General features: G+C 41.6%; 1 protein-coding gene across 1 annotated transcript in view; it reads right to left on the reverse strand.

Annotated features, from left to right (window-relative positions):
• Nucleotides 1-438: 438 nt before the first annotated feature.
• The window catches only part of ranbp2 (RAN binding protein 2), a 64,509-nt gene continuing 39,901 nt past the window's right edge, over nt 439-25,046 (reverse strand). Inside the window, 13 exon segments of the mRNA XM_052026776.1 lie at nt 439-1,521; nt 2,493-2,827; nt 3,054-3,327; nt 8,866-9,008; nt 13,646-13,732; nt 17,885-17,936; nt 17,939-18,097; nt 18,540-18,742; nt 21,159-21,224; nt 21,304-21,396; nt 21,479-21,568; nt 21,646-21,729; nt 22,538-22,678. Coding sequence (XP_051882736.1) covers nt 1,159-1,521; nt 2,493-2,827; nt 3,054-3,327; nt 8,866-9,008; nt 13,646-13,732; nt 17,885-17,936; nt 17,939-18,097; nt 18,540-18,742; nt 21,159-21,224; nt 21,304-21,396; nt 21,479-21,568; nt 21,646-21,729; nt 22,538-22,678 — 2,090 coding nt within the window. The 3' untranslated portion in view covers nt 439-1,158.

The raw sequence follows: 25,046 nt of genomic DNA on the forward strand, positions 1-25,046 counted from the left end.
TTATTGTTGAAGGGCAGTGCTGTACAGTGGGGGCAATTTGGTAGAGGATTTTTGTTTTGCAGATGTTAACTGTAAAGCCCATTCTTTAAATTTCTTCAGTGAAAGCCCTTATGACGAATTGGAGCTAGGCCTCAAAGTATGCGTACAAAAGTCTTCTCTGTACCTCAGTTCAATGACTGAAGTTCCGCAGTGGAGGTAACATAAATTAAAGTCTCTCATTTCTTCTGTCGATGAGCTCCACTCTAGCAAGATGTGGCACTGCAGCAGGAAGGTCTGAGAAATAAACAGCCTAGGCAAAATAAGGTAAACAGCTAATTGTTGTGGAAGGAAGTCTGTGCAGGAACATCTTTAGTAAAATATATTAATCTCTTTCTAATGACATAGTATTGAGAAATAAATAGATACCCAATTTGAAAGCATTTAGAAAGTGTAAAATTTAATGTAAGTTTGTATACACCTCCACTTGAAATCTGCATGAATTTGAACCTAAAAAATTGCTTAGATACAGAATTGCTCCTTTATTATAAATGTATAAACTTATGGATTTTAAACAATTTAAATTTGTCAATTTAAAATTACAGAGCCAATCACAAACATTAGCAAATACTAGAGAATCTGTTAAAAAAAGTTTACATTTTACAACAATGTCAATCTATTTCAGTATTTGCAATGTTGACAGCAGAACTTAATTCTTCACAAGACAGTAAATTATCATCAGAAAATTTAACCCCATTCTAGGAGTGGAATTGAAAAATCACCTGGTATAAATGTTGCACTAATCTGAACACCAAATTATGCAAAACCAAGGGAAAAATAAAATCATCCAATTCTGCCTGCCACTTTCCACTTATAGTGCTGGAATGCAATTACTAAGTTGCATCTCAATAATTCTCAAATGATAAAGTTCCAAATGTAACTATGACAATAGTTTCTCCACATCAATTGGCAGGTTTAAAAAGAGACACTGCTCCTCTTAGAGTTCAACTCTGTAAACGTCACAAAACCATGTGTACGTTTAAGATAGATGCCACTGCTTGTTAACGTTTGTCAAAACTTTTATTCTGAAACATGCAATATCAACAAAAAATTGACATCCAAAGTTTAGACCAGTACAGTTTCGCACCATGGCAATATCCAGTATTACACCATTCCGAATCCTTAATGTAAGATTTTTACATAGTGTGCATGACCATGAGGAGAAGCCAGTATTCTGTTTAAGATTTGTCCACAATCAGTTATCGTAATGGTGTTACTTGTGTGGCCATCTTTTGAACCAAACGTTTCAATTAATTTCACCACATCCATGCCTTCTTTTACATAGCCAAAAACTACGTGTTTCAAATCTAAATGCGGGGCTTCTTTCAGCGTGATGAAGAACTGCGATGTATTGGTGTTGGGGCCAGTATTTGCCATGGACAACAAACCAGGGCAGGTGTGTCGCAAAATAAAGTTTTCATCTTCAAATTTACCACCATAAATGGATTTTCCACCAGATCCATTGCATTTAGTGATATCACCACCCTGAAACAGAATGCAGTCCCATTAGGTAACAAACATTGCAAAACTACATTCCATCCAAGTTGCAAAACTCATTCTGCTATTATACAGGTATATTTTGTTTTCAACAGCTGCGTGCCTACCTGTTGATGCAACAATTTTAAAAGATACTGCTTTCTGCTGATAAATCTCAGCCCGCTCCCTTGCAAAATTCAACTTGCAAATAATTTAGCATGAACTCAAAAGACAAGAAAATTTGCAATGTAGATTGCTAAGAATTCATGTTTAAAATAGGAGGAATTCATATCATCTTAAACTTAGAAAATTATGACTTTTCTAGTTTCAATTATTTTGAAATCTATAAACTTATACTTTGAGCACAAGATTAACAATACAGCTGGTTGCAATATTTAAATGGAAATCCTGGCAGCACATCTGTACACCTCTAATCTTTATTTTAAACTATATTTATTAGAATACTGGTTGTTCACTCATTTAAGCAACATTGATGCACAGCAAATGACTAGAGCAAGGCAGTAGTGGGAGGATTGGGATTTTTTTCTTTAGAAATCAAAGACAGAGGCTATATAGTTATTTAATAAATGAAATGGGAAATTAAGGCCAAATCAGTTTATAAGACAGAAGCACAGAGAGCATTTGAGGCAAGTATCTTAGATGCCTTTAAAAGATCAGTTGAGTACATATTGCTCAAAGGCCGAGAGCAGCTAGCCAGAATGGGAGAAGGCTTGTGTGGAATATGAACACCATTATCAACAATTGGGCTAACTGGGCTGCTTCTGTGCTTTATGTTCCATGTAATTTTTGGCACTTTGTGAAATTTAGCAGGGAAGGATACTTGTGAATCCATTAAGCTATGGCTAAGGAGGTTCAATCAATCTCCTCAGACGTTTGAAAAATATGCATTTTATTTACTACTGACAAAAAACACAGAAAAAGCCCAGTACCAATGATGGTAAGCAAAGTTTGATAAATACCTGGCAAACAAATCCTGGAATGACCCTGTGGAATATCGATTTTTTAAACCCAAAACCCTTCTCCCCAGTGCAGAGTGCTCTGAAGTTTTCAGCTGTCCGTGGAACCTTATTTGCTAGCAGCTCCATGGTAATTCGTCCCAAGATCTCCTCACCAGCCGATACATCAAAGTAAACAACAGGATTATTGCTATCTGATTGGGACATAACTTGGGATTCTTCAGATTTTTGGAGCTGTATTAGTGCTTTTTGACATTCTTCAAATTTCCTCTTGTAAACCGCAGCCAACTCTGGAGTTTTGAATCGGACAGCAAATTGTTCTATTTTTGCTTCACCATCTGAAAAATTATGAGCAGGTTTATTACTTTCCTACCTAATAGTAAGAGGCAATTTATTTTAACAATAATGAACCAAATAAACAGCAAAGCTGTGTTTACTGAGCTTTAAAAGATTTAGACTATAAAAGAATTCTAAAATCTGTTACTGGAATATTCATAAAAAGCAATTATAATCACAATTTTAAAAGAGTTTGCAGTGTTTGAATAATGAAGGATAAATACTTACCAGTGTAATCTACTGCAGTCCAAACATGTGCATTACTTGATGCAATCATTAATTTGAGTTCCATTTCATCAGTAATAACATGATTTGCACAGACCTTCAGGACCTGTTCTCTCCTCATAAGAATACGGTAACATTGCTTTTGAGAGTGGTACAGAATTTTTAGATCTCCAACACCTCGCTCTTTCCACTGAGAAATGTCTCTGTCCCATCGATACAGTTTACATCTTTCTTTAAATATAATTTCCTCATCCTCTTCACCAGATTTTGTTTCAACCTAGTATCATAAAATAGTTATTACTCTCCAGATTTTCACCATAAGGAAATTTGATTGAAAATTTGCAAAGATCCCCAAAGCAACAATATTGTCCAGTAGTTGTTGCAATATTAGCTACAAACCCAAATTCTAGATGGCAAAGATTACACTATATTTAAAAAGTAGACAACTAAAGTTATAGTTGCATTTAAATTTATGGCAGTTATTTAGAGCTTGAAGATAAACACTTTTTACTTTAATTATTAATGTGTAATCAGATGACTCAGCTGGTTAACAAAGTGGGTACCAGTTGTATTGACAGGAAAATCCAAGGTTTAATGACCAGTTAAATGACTTTAGGATTTGAAAGTAGGAACACTACAGCTGGTATATGCCTACTCTTGATGGTTTGGTTTATACGAAAGGGAACATAACTGTAAAAAGCAGAGTGGTGGTGAATCATTAGTTGGCTATCATTCAGTGAACCAGAACACACTGTCTAATGCTACTTACAACTGTCACTGTTTAGCTGTTTAAATAATAGGTGACTTGTGCATACACTGCATAATGAGCCATTGCCACTGACACCAAGGCTGCAATAACTCATCCATGGAGGGGTTGACCACTGTACAATTTATTCTATTTCAGCCTGCTCCGGCTTCAGCTGCAAACATACCCATTTTCCTGACCCACAGGCATTGTCAAGTCAGCAGATAATGAGGACTAATGATAACTTTAAAAATTATCAATTTTAATACTACCCCCCCCCCAAAAAATGTTCCTGAATGACAAACATTTCTAAACCATTAAAAATACTTTTCAACTTCTCCAGCTGGGGGTTGGTGCTTTGCTGGCTGTCAAAGTTTCCATGGAAGTTTCAAGGGTTTAATGTGCCATCGCAAGTCCTGCTGCTCTAAACACAAGATCAAAGACAAAACAAGAATAATGTTGGGAATTCAGATAATATTTATAGCTGCCAAAGTGGAGCTAAGATTTGTGCAATGTGTATGTCAAAACCTTATTTTTGAAAAAAGTAGCAATGTTGGTGGGGGGGCTGCAGTGTAGTAAGGAGTATAACATTCATACAAAATAAAAGACTGCTCTTTAACAATTTATGTGGAAACTAGTGATAGTTAATTAACAGAAAATTATCAGGAGACAAAAGGCATTGGAAATGAAACAATGTCAACAAGAACAGCAGCAGATTCTCAGTGAGAAAATATTGACAGATTTAGCCTGCCAAAATACAGCAGTTACTTATGGTGCATTTAATTTCTTTTTAAGAGTACTGGTGATTTTAGATATAAAATTTTAATAAAGGATACCAGTACATCATTTCCCTCATCATCCAAAATAACTTTTAAGGCAGTTCCCTCAACCTTTTGGTAACAGAAAAAGTACTTCCAGTACTCTCCAAAATAAATCTGTCACAGGTGGTGAATGCAATATTTTAATACCCTTGAGGTGCCCTCCAGTATTAAGTCACTCTTCTGAACTTTGTCCGATGCACATTTAGTCTTTTGATAGAATGGTACAGATTTGCATTTTCCTGGGATTGGCATTTTCCAGAAAACTATCAATTTCCAGCAACACAAAGCAGTGTCATCTGCACGTGCAAAGAAATGCCAGTTGAAGAAGAAATTGTACTAACTAACCCCCCCCCCCCCATAAATTCTAGTTATACCCATAATTCAATTTTATTCTGTATCTCAAATCTTTGAGTACAGATCTGTGAATTCTGTATGGGTGAATTTCTGTTATCCAAACAGCCATGATGAGGGGGTCACCTATATCCAAAAGTGCCTGATGCAAGATTAAAATCAAGTTTTATAGGTACATTTTCCCTCATTTAATCTCCACAATATACACAACTTAGATATGCTATTCATCCACTAGGTGGGGCAAGATAATTTGTGATCATTGTCCCTTTACTCATTTTGATCCATTGTGAAGGGTATGTCTGCTTAGGCAAATTCTCCTGTAAAATGAAGGATTTCAACGCATCTTTAAGAAATGACCAAGACCATTCAATCTAGCATTAGTAAAGGATAGTACTATAGTCAGACTCACACAGCACAGAAACAGGACCTTCAGCCCAATTGGTCTATGTCAACCAAGATTCCCATCTAAACTAGTCTCATTTGCTTACGATTGGCCCACATCCCTCTAAATCTTTTCTATCCATGTACCAAGTACCTTTTAAATGTTAATGTACTTGTCTCAACCACTTCCTCTGACCACTTTCTGGGTGTGAAAGTTACCCCCTCACATTCCTATTAAATCCCTCCCCTCTCACCTTAATCCTATGCTCTCTAGTTCTTGATTCCCCAACCCTGGGAAAAACTGAGTGCATTCACCCTATTTATACCCATGATTTTATACACCTCTTCCCCCTCATTTTTCTACACTCCTACTGTATATAAAAGGAAGTCCCAACCTCTCTCCATAACTCAGTCCCTTGAGTCCTGGCAACATCCTCAAATCTCCTCTGCACTCTTTCCAGCTTAATGGCATCTTTACTATAGCAGGTTGACTAAAGCTAGTAAAATATTCTGGCCAACTTCAATATCCTAGCATTTTCCCTTCTGATCTTTTCTCTAAGCTTATAGTTGATTGCTCTTGAACAAACAAGAGGCACTGGGGTTAAAAAAACTCAATTGACAAGTCCTGTTCTGGGTGCCTGCTTGTGTTTTACTTTGAAAACATATATACACCTAAGGAAGTAGACCATCTTATTTCAGCACTACAAAATTTATAGCACGCTGAAATTCTCTAGACAAAATACCTCTGTGCAGCCAATTTAAGAAAAAAATGCAACTTAAAAAAATCATGTTACAGAATAAAAAGCCATTTGTGAAAATATAACGATTAAATAATTGATCAATGATAGGAAGTGGATTAGAATAAATGCACAAATAAATTAATGTTACCTCAAATGCCAAATAGTTTCACAAACCACAATTAGATCAATTATAATAATGTATTTGTCCTTGTGCTAGTGAGGGCAAGAATAGGAGGATACAGCAAATGAATGTGGGGCTGAAAAATTGTGTGGGGGCAGGGATTCAGGTTTTTGGACCATTGGGACCTCTTCTGGGGCAGAGGTGACCTGTACAAAAGGGACGGGGTTGCACCTGAACTGGAGCGGGACCAATTTCCTGGCAGGCAGATTTGCTAGTGCTACTTGGGAGGATTTAAATGAGTTTGACAGGAGGGGTAGGATCTTAAGCAGCAGAAAGGCAAATGAGAGGCTGGAAAGTGATACAGAAGTCAGTGACAGCAAGTTAAATAGGCAATACAAGCTGGGGAACAGCAGGAATGAAAGCCTATTGGATTAAATTGCATTTATTTCAATGCAAGAGGACTGACGGGCAAGGCAGATGAACTCAGGGCATGGGTAGCCACGTGGGACTGGGGTATTATAGCCATTATAGAAATGTGGCTTAGGGAGGGACAAGACTGGCAACTTAATGTTCTAGGAGGGGAAAAATTACATTTCTGATTAAGGGGAATGTACAGCAGTAGTCAGATGAAATTACTGAAGGATCATCCAGTGAAGTTGTATGGGTGGAGCTGAGAAATAAGAGGGGATGATCACATTGTTGACGTTGTACTATAGGCCCCTAAACAGTCAACAGGAATTAGAGGAGCAAATATGCAGGGAGACTGTGGAGAGTTGCAAGAATAATAGGGTTGTCATAGTAGGAGATTTTAACTTTTCTAACAGTATGGCAGTCCCAGTCTGCGTTAAGGGGTGGAATTTGTTAAGTGCATTCAGGCAAGTTTCTTTGGGCAATATGTAGAGGGCCCTACTAGCGAGAGGGCAAAGCTCAACCTCCTCTTGGGTAATAGGGTGGGGCAGGTGACAGTAGGGGAGCACTTTGGGACCATGACCAATAGTTTTAAATTAGTTATGGAAAGGGACAGAACTGGTCCACAGGTTCAAGTTCTAAATTGGGCATGGCAAATTTTGACAGGATGAGACAAAGGTAGATTGGAGTAGACTGTTTGTAGGCAAAGGCACCACAGGCAAGTGGAAGGCTTTTAAATGAGAGAATATTGAGAACACGGTCTGCATGTTCCTGTTATAGAGTGAAGGGCAAGGATAGTAGGAGTAGGGAATCCTGGATGACAAGGGATATTGAGGCCCTAGCCAGGAAAAAGGAGGCATGGGTCAGGTACAGGCAGCTGGGATCAAGCAAATCTCTGGAGTATATGGGATACAGGAATGTACTCAAGAAAGAAATCAGGAGGGCAAAAAAAAAGGGGCAGAAGATAGCTTTGGCAGAGAAGATTAAGGAAGACCCAAAGAGATAAAAATTAAAGGAAAAAAAGCAACTAGAGAGAATTGCCCCTCAAAGTCCCCTCAAAGACCAAAAGGGACATTTTTGTGTGGAGCCTCAAGAGATGGGCTAAGTCCTTAATGAGATGGTCTGATTCCAGACAGTCAGCATGGCTTTGTGTGTGGGAAGTTGTGTCTGACAAATCTGAGTTCTTGGAGGAGGTAACCAAGAGGGTAGGGCAGTGGATGTTGTCTATATGGACTTTAGCAAGGCCTTTGACCAGGTCCCTCATGGCAAGCCAGTCTGGAAGGTTAGATCACATGGGATCCAGGGTGAGATAGTGATTTGGATTCATAATTGGCTCAGTGGTAGGAAGCAAAGGGTGATGGTTGAGGGTTTTTCTCAGTAAGAGGCCTGTGTCTAGTAGTGTGCCACAGGGGTCGGTGCTGGGACTTTTGTTGTTTGTAATTTATACAAGTGATTTGGATGTGAATGTACAAGGCATGGTTACTAGACAGGGTGAAAGCACAGTCTCTCTCCCCAGGGAGGGTGTGCTAAAAACATGAGCGCATAGGTTTAAGATCAGAGGTGAAATATTAAGGGATGTCAGGGGCTACTTCTTCATGCAAAGGGTGGTGCGTATTTGGAATGAACTGCCAGAAATAGAGGTTGAGGTGGGCACATTAGCAACATTTAAAAGACATCTAGAAAGATGTTATTAAACTGGAAAGAGTGCAGAAAAGATTTATAAGGATGCTGCTAGGACTTGAGTGACTGAGTTATAGGGAGGGGTTGGACAGATTGGACTTTATTCCTTGGAGCGTAGCAGACAGAGGTGATCTTATAGCAGTGTATAAAATCATGAGGAGCATAGATAGGGTGAATGCATTTAGGCTTGGGGAAATCAAGAACTAGAAGGCATAGGTTTATGGTGAGAGGGGAGAGATTTAATAGGAACGAGGGCAAACTTTTAAAAAAAATACAAAGGGTAATAGGTATGTGGAATGAGCTGTTAAAGGAAGTGGTTGGGACAGGTACAACAACAACAACAACTTTTAAAAGACATTTGGATAGGTACATGGACTGGGAAAGGTTTAGAAGGTTATGGGCCAAATGGGACTTGCTTGGATGGGGCCTCTTGGTGGGAGTGGTCTAGTTGGGCTGAAGAGCCCATTTCTGTGCTGTATGACTCTACGATTTCTTGAGTAATGTTATTGGGATTAGTCTGTTAGACCCAGGGACTACCTACAGATAATGCATTATGTTTACTTTTTACCTCAGGTAAAGAAACTATTGGTTCAAAGTGGATATCTTCACTAGATACCACATCAGCACCATCATCTTCAACATCGCCTGGAGTTCGAGTCACCATCGAATTAAAAACCGGAATTCCTGCATTTTCCCATACAAAATTGGTTTCTTTTTCAGGGAGAAAAAAAGTTGTATTATCAAGGGCATAACACAGTAAAATATGGCATTTAAATTTTATTTTTCTGCACCCATGAAATATGACAAAGAAAATTTAAAAACACCACTGTGTGGCAATGAAAGTAGAACAACAATTCATTGAGACAGAAAGAAGCAGAGCTCCAATTTTAGTATAGTTTTGGGCAAATTCAATTCCTAAAAATGAGGAAGTGCCAATAATCCAGGTTTCTTAGTATCTTTTAAAAGTTAAACCACCAATAGGCAGTAACTCATCAGATGAGCTGGCTTTACAAAAGAAAATTCATGTGATTAAATGCTTTATTTTTTAAAAATATAATAAACTGTAGCGACTCACCGTCCGAGCAAGTGGACCGGCTCGGCGGTCGGGTCACATGTCGTCAGAGCGGCGAGGCCCAAGATGGCATTGGGCCTTCGACTTCCCTGAGCGACGGGGAGAACCAACGTGCGGGAAAAGTTTGATGACGTAGCGCATATGCCATTTCAGTTTTCGGTGGGCGGGAACCATTCCTCTTAAGACCCCCGCGCAAGGCAGGAAAATAAATCAGTTTTTGTTCTGCAGCCCACCGACTAGTGTCTTGCTTTCACATCGCAGTAGCAGCCGCTACATCGGTGACCCCGATGGTCCAAACGGATTTTGGACCCGCACGATGGACGACAACGCAGCAGCCAATGCAGTGGCACTCAAGCTGCCCACCTTTTGGACGCTTCGGCACAGCGTCTGGTTCAACCAGGCTGAAGCACAATTCCAACTCCATAAAGTACTACCACGTGGTCAGCTCCCTGGACCAGGAGACAGCCGCCCAGGTCAGAGACTTCATCCAGTCTCCTCCGGAGGATAAGTACCTGGCTTTCAAAGACCTTCTTATTCAGACCTTCGGCCTCTCCCGTTGCGAGCGTGCCGCCCGCCTGCTTCATCTCGACGGCCTGGGGTCAGATCCCCATTGGCCCTAATGAATGAGATGCTGGCATTGGCTGAGGGACACAAACCCTGCCTAATGTTCAAACAGGCCTTCCTCGAACAACTACCCGATGACATTCACCTGCTGTTGGCCGATGCCGATTTCAGCAACCCATGTGAGGTAGCTGCTCAGACAGATGTCCTGTGGAAGGCCAAACTTGAGAGCTGGTTGCGCGTCAGCCAAATCGCCAGGCCACGAGCCCAATGCCTACCTAAGTCCCAGCAACTGAGCGACCACACCCCAGAAACAGACGATGACACTGGTGACCAGCTGTGTTTCTACCATCAGAGGTGGGGTGCGGAGGCCCGTCGATGCCGCCCACCCTGCAAGTTTCAGGGAAACGCCAGGGCCAGCTGCTGCTGATGGCTACAACGGCTGGTCGCCAACACAGCCTCCTATTTGTTCGGAGTCCAGGTGTCGTTTCCTCATTGATACTGGAGCAGAGGTCAGTATTTTGCCCCTGACCAGCCGTGACACTCGTAACAGGCAACAAGGTCCTGTACTCAATGCCGCAAGTGGCACAATGATACGGACTTTCGGTACCCGTACAGTTCAATTACAATTTGGTGACAGCCGTTTTACCGGGAATTTTACCCTTGCCACCATCGCCCAGCCACTCCTGAGAGCCGATTTCCTTTGGGCCCACAGCCTGTTAGTCGACCTATGAGGGAAACAGCTAATGCACTCCAGAACTTTCCAAACCTACCCCCTGGGAGAAGCCAGCCTACCAGCCCCACGCCTGGACTCCGTTTTCCTGTCTGGCAACGAGTTCACCAAGCTCCTAGCTGAGTTCCCATCGGTTTTGGCACAGTTTACAAATTTGATGCCCAAACACGGGGTGCGGCACATCATTACCACAGGGCCACCCCTTCATGCCCAAGCACGACGACTACCTCCAGACAAGCTCCGCCTGGCAAAGGAAGAGTTCCACCGCATGGAGGAGCTGGGGATCGTTCGCAGGTCAGACAGCCGCTGGGCCTCCCCCCTGCACATGATCCCTAAAGCCACCGGTAGGTGGAGGCCCTGCAGAGACTACCGTAGGCTGAATGCCGCCACCACCCCAGACTGCTACCCATCCCTCACATCCAGGACTTCGCGGCGAACCTACACGGGGCTCACATCTTCTCCAAGGTGGACCTCGTCCAGGGATACCACCAAATCCCAGTCCACCCTGACGATGTCCCCACAACTGCGCTTATCACTCCATTCGGCCTCTTTGAATGCCGTTCGGCCTTAAGAACACCATGCAGACTTTCCAGCGGCTGATGGACGCGGTAGGCCGAGACCTGGACTTTGTGTTCATTTACTTAGATGACATACTAATCGCCAGCCGTGACCGCTAAGAACGCCTTTCCCACCTCTACCAACTGTACTCCCGTCTCCGTGATTTTGGCCTATCAACCCGGCCAAGTGCCAATTTGGACTTGACTCTATCGATTTCCTCGGCCACAGAATCACCAGCGAAGGAGCAACACCCCTACCTGCCAAGGTAGACGCTATTCACCATTTTGCCCGTCCCAACATGGTCAAAGGCCTGCAGGAATTCCTGGGGATGGTCAACTTTTACCATCGGTTCATCCCTGCAGCAGCCCGTGTCACACGCCCTTTGTTCTTGTTGATGTCTGGCAAGGGCAAGGACATTGCCTGGAATGACGAGGCCGTGGCTGCCTTCGTCAAGGCCAAGGACGCCCTGGCAGACGCCACGATGCTGGTACACCCTAGGACAGACGTCCCAACCGCCCTCACAGTGGACGCATCCAACACCGCGGTTGGTGGAATACTGGAACAACTAATCGAAGGCTGTTGGCAACCCTTAGCATTTTTCAGCAGGCACCTTAGATGCTCGAACTGAAATACAGTGCTTTTGATTGGGAACTTCTAGCGCTGTACCTGGCGGTCCGGCATTTCCGGTACTTTTTAGAAGGCAAGCCTTTCACCGCTTTCACTGACCATAAGCCTTTGTCCTTCGCCTTTGCCAAGGTCTCCGATCCCTGGTCAGCTCGTCAGCAGCGACATTTGTCCTACATTTCTGAATTCACAATGGATATCCAACATGTCTCCGGAAAGGACAATGTCATTGCTGATGCGCTTTCCAGACCGACCATCCACAGCCTGTCCCTGGGTGTTGACTACACAGCCCTGGCTGACGCATAGCAAGCCGACGACAAGCTGTCCAGCTACAGAACCGCAGCTCCAAGATTTCTTAGTCGGTCCAGGTCAGCAGACCCTCCTTTGCGACATCGCAACAGATCAACCCCGCCCTATAGTTCCTGCAGCCTGGTGGAAATGTGTTTTCGACTCTGTACACGGGTTGGCGCACCTGTCCATCAGATCAACTGTTCCACTGGTCGCCAGCAAGTTCGTCTGGCACGGCCTGCGCAAACAGGTCAGTGAGTGGGCCAGAACTTGTCTGCACTGCCAGACATCAAAAATCCAACGACACACCAAGGTCCCACCACAGCAGTTTGAGCCGACCCGTAGAAGGTTCGACCACATCCATGTCGACCTTGTTGGTCCTCTTCCAGTTTCAAGAGGAGGCTGGTACCTCCTTACCATCGTGGACCGGTTCACGAGGTGGCCAGAGGCAACCCCTCTATCTGACACCACGACTGATTCCTGCGCCCGGGCGCTGCTCACAACTTGGATCTCATGTTTTGGTGTTCCAGCCCACATCACTTCAGACAGAGGCACCCAGTTTACCTCCAAGCCTCTGGTCTGCATCAGTGAACATGCTAGGGACACAGCTGCACACCACCACGGCCATCTGAAATCAGCCCTGATGGCCCGCCTGAAAGGTCCTAACTGGGTCAACGAACTGCCTTGGGTCCTGCTCAGCATACGCACTGCCCCCAAGGAAGATCTCCACGCTTCGTCAGCTGAACTCGTGTATGGTGCGCCCCTGGTTGTCCCAGGGGATTTCATACCCGCCCTTCGGGGCCATGAGGAACAGCCCACGGCAGTCCAGGAAAGACTGCGCGAGGGGCTTGGCAGCTTGGCACCAATTCCCACTTCGCAGCATGGTCAAGCCCCATCCTGTGAACCCAAGGAACTACGAGACTAAGTTCGTTTTCGTTCGCAGGGGCACACCCTGGGCACTGTTGCAACGACCATACAAGGGGCCGTTCCGGGTCATCAGGAATAATGGGTCCACCTTTATTTTGGACACTGGGGGCAAGGAAGAGGTCTTCACGATGGACCGCCTCAAACCAGCCCATTTAGATCTACAACAACCGGTCGAGGTCCCAACACTGCGACGCAGAGGCCGAACTCCTAAGCAACAGCTAGCGCAGCCCGCGAACCTTGCGGTCGGGTCGCGCGTCGTCAGAGCGGCGAGGCCCAAGATGGCGTTGGGCCTTCATCTTCCCCGAGCGACGGGGAGAACCCGCATGTGGGAAAAGTTTGATGATGTAGCGCATACGTCATTTCCGTTTTCGGTGGGCGGGAACCGTTCCTCTTAAAAGGCCCGCGCAAGGCGGGAAAATAAATCAGTTTTTGTTCTGCAACCCACCGACTAGTGACTTGTTTTCACATCACGGTAGCAGCCGCTACAAAACCACTATTTTACTTTGTTTCCTTAATGAATACAAGGGCTTGTATGAAGTGAACAGCTATTTTCATGTAGATTATCAAACAGAACTCAGATGTTACCTTTCTGTGCAAATGTGTAAGTTTTATTCTTTGCAGCCAAATCTGCGAAAGAAAATCCTGTAGAGTCAAATGCAAATATGCCATTCTCTGTAAAGAGAAAAGAAAATATATTTGGTTTATTTATTATTTGTCACATGTACCAAGGTACAGTGAAAAACTTTGTTTTGCATGCCATCCTTACAGATCATTGAGATAGTACAAGGGAAAACAATAACAGAATGCAGAATAGTGTTAGTTACGGAGAAAGTGCAGTGCAGGCAGACAATAAGGTGCAAGGCCATTAATGAGGTAGATTGTGAGGTCAAGAGTGCATCTTATTATACAAACAAACCAAATTCATTAGTAAAAATGCTGAGATCTTAAAACATAACTGATAACCAAATAACCACTGGGGATGTCATTAAATAACATCCTATCATATTCTTGTCTCAAATATGCATTGAATTTTACTGTTATTTTAAATAGTAAATCTGTATAATTTAATGCAATGCACATCAAGCATCAAAGCAGAAAGCCCACTATTAAGTTAGCTGCAAAAGCTACCATAGTCATCTTCAGAAAAGTAAAGTTAACCAGTTCCCTTACTCCTTTATATTTTAATAAAACCAACACATTATTTATTTTGGAGCATTGTGCAAACCTAATCAAAAGGTTGGGATGGAGCTTGTTCCAATTAAAATAATGGTAATTTCACACTAGTTCTTCTGGAGTAACAGCATAAATTTGACAGCAGTTCCAAGTTTAAGGCACTGTTTCTGGAGCACACCAAAAATCTATAAACCAGAAATAGGGATCCCAAGGACAAATAATGTGTTCATGGATTCCTGCATGTATTTTTATGTCTGTATACAAATAGCACTTTTAGTTCCAAGCAACCTTTTTTCAGAAGTTAGGATGGTTCATCCTACAGCAGGAGTGGGCTAATATTTAAAGGGGGAGCCCTAGAAAGTAGTTTTTAAGTTAATACACATTTTTCAACTAACGTCAACTGATTAACTGGCAATTTATTGCTGTTCTGCTTCTAGGACATGCACATTAGTTGCTGTGTTTGCATAAGCAATATGGAATTCATAGTGAAATACCTTGACATGGTAATGTGGACTACATATTAATACAGATTTGTTCTCTTGTGGTATTAAGGGTCCATACAAAACTAAATTGCAAAACATTAGCTAAAATTGTAAATTATAGATCCAATATGGAATTAAGTTCAAGTTCAATATAGTCACCTGCTGGCCAATGGTTTAACTTCCATGATTCTAAAAAAAATACCAGATGGTTACAAACATCTGATATAGTAAATCAACTGCTACATTCTAGAGGGTATTATTGTGAAACCAACATGGATCCTCCACACAAGAGAACAAATCCACATTAATATGTAGCCCACATTGTCAGCACATGTCAAAGTACTTCACTACGAATTCCATATTTCATGTCATGCAGACAAACACAGCAGTTAATCTGCACATAGCATAGTCCAACAGCAGAAAGGCAGTAAATTGCCTGTTATTCTTAAACTGTCAGAGTATGTATTAAAACAGTGGAAGAACATCCTTGCTGTTCTTTAAACTGTCACAGAAGCTATTAATTCCTTCTCCACCACCAACAGTATGCTGGAAGCACCCCACAGAAGTGCCAACCTAGATTGCCAGCTCTTGCAGGTGGGCTTGAACCCACAACTTTCCGAATCAGTGCCATCACCAAACTAAGTCCACATTAACATATTCTGGTTGTGAAAACAATAACCTGGAGTACAGGAGAAACAATAGACTGCAGATTCTGGAATCTGAAGCAACAATCTGCTGGAGGAACTCAGTGGGTAGAGTAGGACTCGCGCAGCATTTTGACCCAAAACGTTGACAATTCCTTTCCTCCTGCAGATGCTGCTCAATTCACTGAGATCCTCCAGCAGATTGTTAGCCGAGAGTACAGGCCTCCTGCAACCACCTCCCCCACCACGTAATGGAATGCTTGACTTATGAACATCCATACATTCAAGTGAGCTGGTTTAGGTATTTGACTTTACAAAACTCTTCCGATGTATTTTTAAAAATTATGCTTCCCTAACTTCATAGCAGAGCTTCACAGGCGAGTGAGAGGCAAATCAAGTGATTTGGCATTACCCAGTGCAGTTGGAGCCTGGCCCTGCAGCTGGATGCAGCAGAGCTGATATTTTCAACAGGAATTAGTGGCTCAAGCCGTTGTGCTGGCTGTTCAGAGGTCTGTGGGGGGGGGGGGGGGGGGGGGGGGGGGGGGGGGGGGGGGGGGGGGGGGGGGGTGGGGGGGGGGGGGGGGGGGGGGGGGGGGGGGGGGGGGGGGGGGGGGGGGGGGGGGGGGGGGGGGGGTGGGGGGGGGGGGGGGGGGGGGGGGGGGGGGGGGGGGGGGGGGTGGTGATGTATTTCCCTGGGTGTTTAGGAGATCAACAACTGGATGGGGATGGATTTGCATTTGCTAGGTGCTATGCAACTGCAGCATCTTCCGCCAGTGGGAATGGGGTATTCATGTCTTCTCTTCCCAACCTGCAATAATCAGGAGCTGGTCAGTCAAGCACAGCTGGGAGCACAGAGCAGACCAGTGAGGCAGAGGGGCCAGCTGTGGCTGCTCTTCCTGGACATGCTCAGTTCCTGTCACAGCTGTTTCTGTGGTCCTCTCCCACACATCGTCTTTGCTCATTTCTGACTAACAAAAGAATTCTGGTTACAAACTGTTCTCAGCAGTGGAATCCTTTTGTAACCAGGATTGCCTGTAGTGGATTCTGGGAGCCACGTATCATAACATGGATATTTATTAGGTATTGTTTTAAACAAAAAACCACAGGAACAGAGCTCTACAGCAATATTTTCAGAATTAAAATAAGCTTTTTAAAACTAATCCTGCTTCCAAAGCTGCCCCTTAGGCTTCTACACACTATCAAACAGCACAAGACATGCACCTGGATTTTGCTGTTAAATGCCGGTGCCCAGCCTTCCATAACTGACATTTTACGTGCTGAAGTCCAGGGCAACATCTGACAACTTATCTCTTGAGATGAAGACTCCAAAAGCAGTCATGCAACGAGCTCATCTTGCTGAGATTTCCCCATCATTCACACTGGGGAAATCGGCTCTCTCAATGTGCCAGGCAAGACCTGCTGCAGGATCTGCAAACACATATATCCAATGTGTTCAAAGATGAGTGGAACTATGGGTTGTGAGGAAAATGCAGAAGCTTCAGGGAGATGTAGACTGGGTTAGTGAAAAGGCAAGAACAAAGCTATGGAACATGCTGAAAAATGTGAAGCCATCCACTTTGAAACAATATTTTTAAAAAATGGAGAGTAAAAAGATATTTGGGGACGGGGTTTCTTGTATACAAATCACCAGAAGTTAAAATGCAGATATAGCAAGTAGGAAGGCAAATAGCTTGCCTTTACTGCAAGAGAATTTCATGATCAGAAATGTCTTGCTCCAATTGTATGTGCCCCAATGAGACCACATATGGAAAATTGTGTATGCCTAGTTTCCACAGCCAAGGAAGGATATACTTGCAATAGGAACGGTATAACTAAGGTCCGACAGATTGATTCCTGGGATGGCCAGTTTGTCACATGAGATTAAGTAGAACAGACCTACACTTTTTGAGTTCTGATATTAGAGATGAACATACATGAATCTGCTGGAGATTTAAGGGAAAAAAACATCCCATCCATCCTTTAACTGGGCTGTCAAGAACCAGGGGTCAGTCTCAAAATAAAGGGGGTCAGTCATTCAATTCTGATACAAGAGAAAAAAATTACTTCATCCTGAGGATTGTTAACCTTTGGAATTCTCAATCACAAGGCTGTAGAGGCTCAGTATACTCAAGACAATACATTTAAGTGTTTCGTTGTAAAATTCTCTGAAAACTAAGTTTTATTTCTTTTCAAAGCAGGTGACAAATGTAACAGAAAAACTAAAGGTGCGTCCACAATGAAGGCCTTGCCCCTTGCCCAATAAAAACAAGCTGCACAAGCAGTTTGAGAAAATTTAAGCTCCTCTGGGTCAAAAGAAACACCAACTTATTTGGTCTAAGAATGATTCAAATCCTTGATCCACAATGCCCACCAATTAATGGTTCCCCACAAATACAAGCATTTCCTCTTTTACTGCCCCACCAATACCTTCCCCATTAAAAAATCTGGAGGTGCACTAACATTCCATTACATTCAAATAAAGAGAATAATTCCATATTAAGTCATCCCATTTTCCCTTTTTGTACCCTGAGTGGTAGAATCAGGTTCCATTTCTTTCTTAGTTGATAAATCAATGGGCCTGCATCATCTGATGCTGGAAATTCTGCCTTCAGTACGAAATGTGTTGTGGAGTCTGGTTCAGTCACTGAAGCAACAGCTGGTGTAGCCATTGTCTGTTTATTCAACTGCACTGTGGAAACTACATCAGTGGAAATGCTGAGGAGCCCTTCTTGCGTTACCTATAGCAACAAAAAATTATTGCAGTTAAAATGGATGGTTCACATGGAATAATTATTAGTATGCACATTAAAATGCCATTGCTCTAATTAAACTTTCTATTAAATAGCACTCAATTAACTTAGAAATCATGTGAACATTTTAAACAAAAACATGCAACCCATTTTGAACCAAATGTTAAAAAATCCATCCAATGTGATGTGATTCAGCCAGAAAATGGAATATCAGCAAATTAATTTAAGAAATATCAAATCTAATAAATGTTAACTTCACTAGAAATATACAGCCTCCTTGTTGCTCACTGACAATGATAGCCTATCCTACAAGAGATGCAATATGTCAAATAAGGAGCTAATATTTTAATATGGTCATCTAGCATGGAAGATACAATAGAACACTGTTGTCATGATTCATTGACTACAATTAAGACATTTTTAATTTCACCTGAGATTCCCTGATTTTTCTAATTTCAGTCTCAAAGTCATCATCTTCCTTCTCTCCTTCTGTATCACTGCTTAGACCACAAAAGAAGGTAGAAGGTAGCAACAATTTTTCAGCTTTCATCCTCTCTTCAGGGGTTGGCAACTTCTCCCAGACAACGATACAGTCTTTCTCACCATCTTCTACCAGATTATCCCCACTGGAGTCTACAAAAATAGCAGGATGATCACAAAACACAAGGAAAAATTTATCCCAATCTCTGAAAAAAAAATCATTTAGCATTAGTTACCACATAATAAACTATATTCTTAATTTGTCAGTAGAGCTTCCTTCTAAAGGATGCTTTTCCAAAAGGACTATACCCATTTCCTCAAATCCCATTTTTTTGCCCAAAGCTTGGGAAGTCAAGAAAAACTAATCTTCATATTTGCAATATTAAATTCAAACAAGCCAATTTCACCAGTCTAAAAGCAATAGAACAGTAGCTGAAAATCCAAAATAAAATAGAAATGTTAGAGATACTTGGGAGTTCAGTAGCATCCGTGGAGGAAAAAAAGAGTTAGAGTCCCAGGTCGATGACCTTATGTCAGAACTGGGAGAAGTGTGAAAGCAGTGTGTTTGAAACTACAAAGGCAGCAGCAGGGGAGGAATAATTGTTGCAATAGGGTGGAGCTGCAGAGAATCCAGATGTCAAAGATACTGCTGGTGCTGTCTAAAAGTGGTGCAGGCGTGTTGATCTGTCTGAAGGGTGTGTGAATAGAGAGAGATGAATGAGAGCAGAGGGGAGAAAAAAAACAATGGAATGCTGAAATGCACAATGCAGAAATTGATGGAAATCAAACAATGCTGGAAACCCAGCTAGATAGGTAGCATCTGTAGAGACAAAAACCTGGTTAATATTACAGGTTGATGAACTTGCATCAGAATTGGCCAGTTTTGACACAAAGGCAGGTCTTCTGGAATTGTTGGAATTCAGTATCTGGACTGAAGATGAAGTGCTGTTTCTCCAGCTTACTTTGGAACAGTGTAGGAAGCCAAAGAAAGGAGTCAAGGTGGGTGTGGGTTAGAGAAGTGAGAAGCAATTAAAAGATCAGCATCACCAAATTTACATGATGTTTCTCCACTGTACAGGAGATCACAATGAGCACTTCTGCCTTTTAAAAAGGCAAATATATGTCCTTCTGTCATCCACGGACCCAAACATGCCTTCCAGGTGAAGCAGTGGCTCAGTTGTACTCCTTTCAATTTTGCTTACTACATTCAGTGCTCACACAATGCAGTTTTTCCTCTCACCACACAGAAGCTGCCTGACTTGTTGAGCATTTTCAGCATTGTTTTTATTTCAATTTTACCAGTTATTCACAAGTCCATTTTGCCTGAGCTTATTCTTGGATCTGTAGAGCCTCCAATATTCCACTGTGCTCGAACACATCTCTGAGAATTTCTAAGACCAGACCAGATAGAATCAACATAACCACTGCCTTAAAAAGATAAGGACGTTGGAACAAATGAGGTAGAAAGCTCAGTGATTCTGTGCTAAGTTCTTGTTGTGGATAAAATCTAAGTATATAGTAATAAGATGATGCAGTTCAACTTTGTGGTTTTACTAAAACCAGACAACCAGTTCTGTGGTGATACAAAAGGGCTGCCCATGTGGCTGAGACAGAACAGTAATAAATGAGAACCATGGCTGGGGAGTCACTAATTTTCTAAATGCCTAGAAATAAATTGCATTTCTTGTATTAATAGAAGTTCCAAAGTGAAATTAAACCACCATGGAAACTAACTGGATCCTCCTGGCTGTGAATTATTCTTGCACCAATTTTCAATACCACAGACATTTATGGAATCATATCATTCCTACAGACATTCCTTAAGAGCACAGAGAGAAAGTAGGTAACATTATTTTGAGGCACACCAGTCGATAGGACAGCCATTTTAATAGTTATCTTCGAACAGATCCCAGCCTAGGGCTGGAACATCACTCAAATATATGATTTTTCTACTAGCATCTGTCCCTTGAACTCCTGACCACACCCCCATCTACTCCAAACCAACTGATCACACCAGTCCTCTCCACTAACTTCTCCCACTCATTGAGGCCCTGTTACTCTAACCACGAAGTTCTGACCTAGATCTGCTGCAAAGCCACCTAAACTGTCTCATGGCACACAACCCTATAAGTCTTCACCAGTACCAATGCATCCCTACACCTTGGAGTCCCGAATGGGATTAATGGAAAGTATTTAACTCCCTTTACTTTACTCCCTTGTTTCCTCATTAATATGAAAATCCCCTTCCTTGCATCTCATGTAGTTAATAGTTTTGAAGCAATGATATCATACAAATTAACCAAAATATCCAAAGCCTTTGCCCTTTATCTGACAAGAAATTGCTTCAGGACTACAATTATTGGTTGTTATTTATTATCTCACCATCTGCTTTCAAAACTCAGTTGATCCATTTATGTAATCATCAAGAATTAATGAAACAGCTGTGTCACAAACTTTTAGCTAAAGTATCCAATACATTTTTTAAATTGGTAAAACTGGCATCAAATGCTAAAATTTGTTATAAGGAATTCAAGTGGATGATTACAAAACTGCAAAGAAATATGTATACCTATTGTACTGGACTTCTTTTTGTTATCAACACATAACTTGATATCAGTGGTTTCCAAGGAAGCGCCTTAAATAGAAAAAATGCTAGGAGTTAAAACTTCTGCATACTCAAAATAACAAAGTAATTTTCTGTACAAAATCTGTACCTGCTTCAGTGGAGATTTGTTGCTGAGGTGTATCCTGATGGAACCATTCACTATGCTGATCTGGGTACGGATTTTCACAAAGACTTCTATCAGCTGCCATTTTAAGTACGAATACCACAATTAGAAAAGTTATTTTAGTTCCAAAATAGTGCTTAAAATTAAGAAATTTATTTACCTGCTGCAGACACACCTTCTGGACCAAGAGAATCCAATTGCTCCCTTGGCTCATCCGGATCCAGTTTTCTGTTAGTTCCCAAGCTTCCGCCTAAGTTTGGAAAATTATGAAGTCATTTAATCTGCATTTTTAACTTACAAGATGTTTTGAAGAATTTCTATCTGTACCTGCGATAGCTGACTTTTGCTTTTGAGGCTTATCCAGATACAGTTTTCCATTGAGCTTTTTAACTGCAGCTTCATAGTCTTCATCTTAAAAAGAGAAATAATTAATTTAACATTAATTTTCTACCTAAATTTTAAGACCAAGAGAAAGCTAATTAGCTGATATGGCATAGTTGATAGAGCTTGTCTGGTATATTTAGTAGAGTTTTTCTCTTTTAAATGAAAAACCTGTATTTTAAGTATCTAAACTGATTTCCATAAACATAGTAACCATATAAGCTAATCACAAAAGCAGCTTCATCATTTAATTTTCTAATCCACGTGGTGCAGCTGGAAGGCCTCCCTGCATCACCATACACAAATTGAGGCACACAGCAACAACTTTATTCCTTCAACATCTTAACACAGCATATCATTAGAAATACTAGATTAAAGAGGAAGAAACTAGTTATGTAGGGAATTCCAAAATTTAGCTTTGGCAGCAGAAAAGGCAAAACTACTAATGGTGGAACACTTAAATATAGGAGGAGCAAGAGGCCAGAATTGGAGAGGACATAAATATGAAGGTGATTAGGGAATAAGTAGGGAAGAAGCTGCAGACACATCTAAAACAAGAAGGAAAATATTAACATTGAGGCAATGCTTAGTTGGAAGCCAACGTAGGTCAGAAAGTACAGTGGGAGAGAAGGGGCAAGCATGAGGGAAAAGAGCAAATATAAAGACAAGTGGAATCAGCAGGTAGGGATGCAGATGAGGAGGAAAGATACCAAGGAAATTGAGAGTATTTAGTTTTGGATGAGGTGATCAGCAGATTTAAGAGAAAATGTGGATTAACATATAGATATACACAAACTGAACTCCATCACCAATGGACAGAAATGTCTGCAAGTCTTACCATCTTCTTCATCATCACTAACATAGCCAGGTTTGTTCTTGTAGCAAAAAAACGTTAGAGGAAGTTTCAGTTCTTTTGCAAGAGCTTCTTGTTCAGGTGTGGGTGTCAATACAAAAATAATTTGTACTTCTTCATCTTCAACTGAGGAATTAATCGTATTAGAAAACAAAATCTCTGCAAGAGGACACAATCCAAATAATTATGATAATGAACCAACATCTAAAATTACAGCAGAGGGATAAAAAAGTTAACTGTTATCATAATACACATTGGTAACTAACTGTACAGATGAATTTTTGCTCAATTTCCAGGGCAAGGAACGAAGCAATGCTTCTTTTAGCAGTGCTTTTAAAATTAATACTGCCTCATTCAAACCTTTACTAAAATTCAAATTTAAGATGAGTTTGGGAAATGAAATAGGACAAAAGAACCATGTTGTTTCAGTGGGAGTGCATCTGAGAAACAACAATAACAATGTTATGTTAGGTATGGCTCTAGACTCCAAGACAGAAGTCTGTTGGGACCTTCCAACTCCAAAACCTCAGGCATAAAATCCAGGCAGATAACTCTGCCACACTGAAAGGTGTTCTGTACTGCATCTCACTAAAGAAAGAAAGCAGCATTACAAATAAAATATACTATCAACTTAAAATCTTCAGCATCCACTAGATTCCACCCAAAAACTTTCAACTACGTGATAACACTGAAGAATATCGTTGATCTCACAGAAGATTTACTGGGCTTGGAAGGAATGCAATATAGATTCATCTTAATGGAGACACAGGTAGATATATAATGTAAATACTTGGATTCATCCAAATGTTGCTAAGGTTCCAAGGGTGAAATTACAAACTACAGTGGCATGCAAAACTTTGGGCACCCCTGGTCAAAATTTCTGTTACTGCGAATAGTTAAGTGAGTAGAAGATGAACTGTTCTCCAAAAGTCAAAGTTAAAGATGAAACATTCTTTTCAACATTTTAAGCAAGATTAGTGTATTATTTTTGTTTTGTACAATTTCAGAGTGAAAAAAAGGAAAGGAGCACCATGCAAAAGTTTGGGCACCCCAAGAAATTTGAGCTCTCAGATAACTCTTCCCAAGATCTCAGACCTTCATTAGCTTGTTAGGGCTATGGCTTGTTCAGTCATCCTTAGGAAAGGCCAGGTGATGCAAATTTCAAAGCTTTATAAATACCCTCACTCTTCAAACCTTGTCCCAACAATCAGCAGCCATGGACTCCTCTAAGCAGCTGCCTAGCACTCTGAAAATTAAAATAAATTATGCCCACAAAACAGGAGAAGGCTATAAGAAGATAGCAAAGCATTTTCAGGTAGCCGTTTCCTCAGTTCATAATGTAATTAAGAAATGGCAGTTAACAGGAACTGTGAAGGTCAAGTTGAGGTCTGGAAGACCAAGAAAACTTTGAGAGAACTGCTTGTAGGATTACTAGAAAGACAAATCAAAACCCCCGTTTGACCGCAAAAGACCTTCAGGAAGATTTAGCAGACTTGGGGTGGTGGTGCACTGTTCTACTGTGCAGTGACACCTGCACAAATATGACCTTCATGGGAGAGTCATCAGAAGAAAACCTTTCCTGCATCCTCACCACAAAATTCAGTGTCAGAAGTTTGCAAAGGAACATCTAAACAAGCCTGATGCATTTTGGAAACAAGTCCTGTGGACTGATGAAGTTAAAATAGAACTTTTTGGCTGCAATGAGCAAAGATATGTTTGGAGAAAAAAGGGTGCAGAATTTCATGAAAAGAACACCTCTCCAACTGTTAAACATGGGGGTGGATCGATCATGCTTTGGGCTTGTGTTGCAGCCATTGGCATGGGGAACATTTCACTGGTAGAGGGAAGAATGAATTCAATTAAATACCAGCAAATTCTGGAAGCAAACATCACATCGTCTGTAAAAAAAAAGCTGAAGATGAAAAGGATGGCTTCTACAACAGGATAATGATCCTAAACACACCTCAAAATCCATAATGGACTACCTCGAGGCACAAGCGGGTTTTGCCATGGGCCTCCCAGTCCCCTGACCCAAACATCATCGACAATCTGTGGATAGACCTCAAAAGAGCAGTGCATGCAAGAGGGCCCAAGAATCACACAGAACTAGAAGCCTTTTGCAAGGAAGAATGGGCAAAAATCCCCCAAACAAGAATTGAAAGACTCTTAGCTGGCTACAGAGAATGTTTACAAGCTGTGATACTTGCCAAAGGGGGTGTTACTAAGTACTGACCATGCAGGGTGCCCAAACTTTTGCTTCAGGCCCTTTTCCTTTTTTATTTTGAAACTGTAAAAGATGGAAATAAAGTAATCTTGCTTAAAATATTAAAGAAATGTGTCATCTTTAACTTTATGCCTTTTGGAAATCAGGTCATCCTTTGCTCGCTTAGCTATTCACAGTAACAGAAATTTTGACCAGGGGTGCCCAAACTTTTGCATGCCACTGTATAAGCTAGACTTGCTCTCTGTGGATTTGAGCATAAGAGGCAATTTG

The sequence above is a fragment of the Pristis pectinata genome, chromosome 11 (assembly GCF_009764475.1).
Source record: "Pristis pectinata isolate sPriPec2 chromosome 11, sPriPec2.1.pri, whole genome shotgun sequence".
Classification (NCBI taxonomy): domain Eukaryota; kingdom Metazoa; phylum Chordata; class Chondrichthyes; order Rhinopristiformes; family Pristidae; genus Pristis; species Pristis pectinata.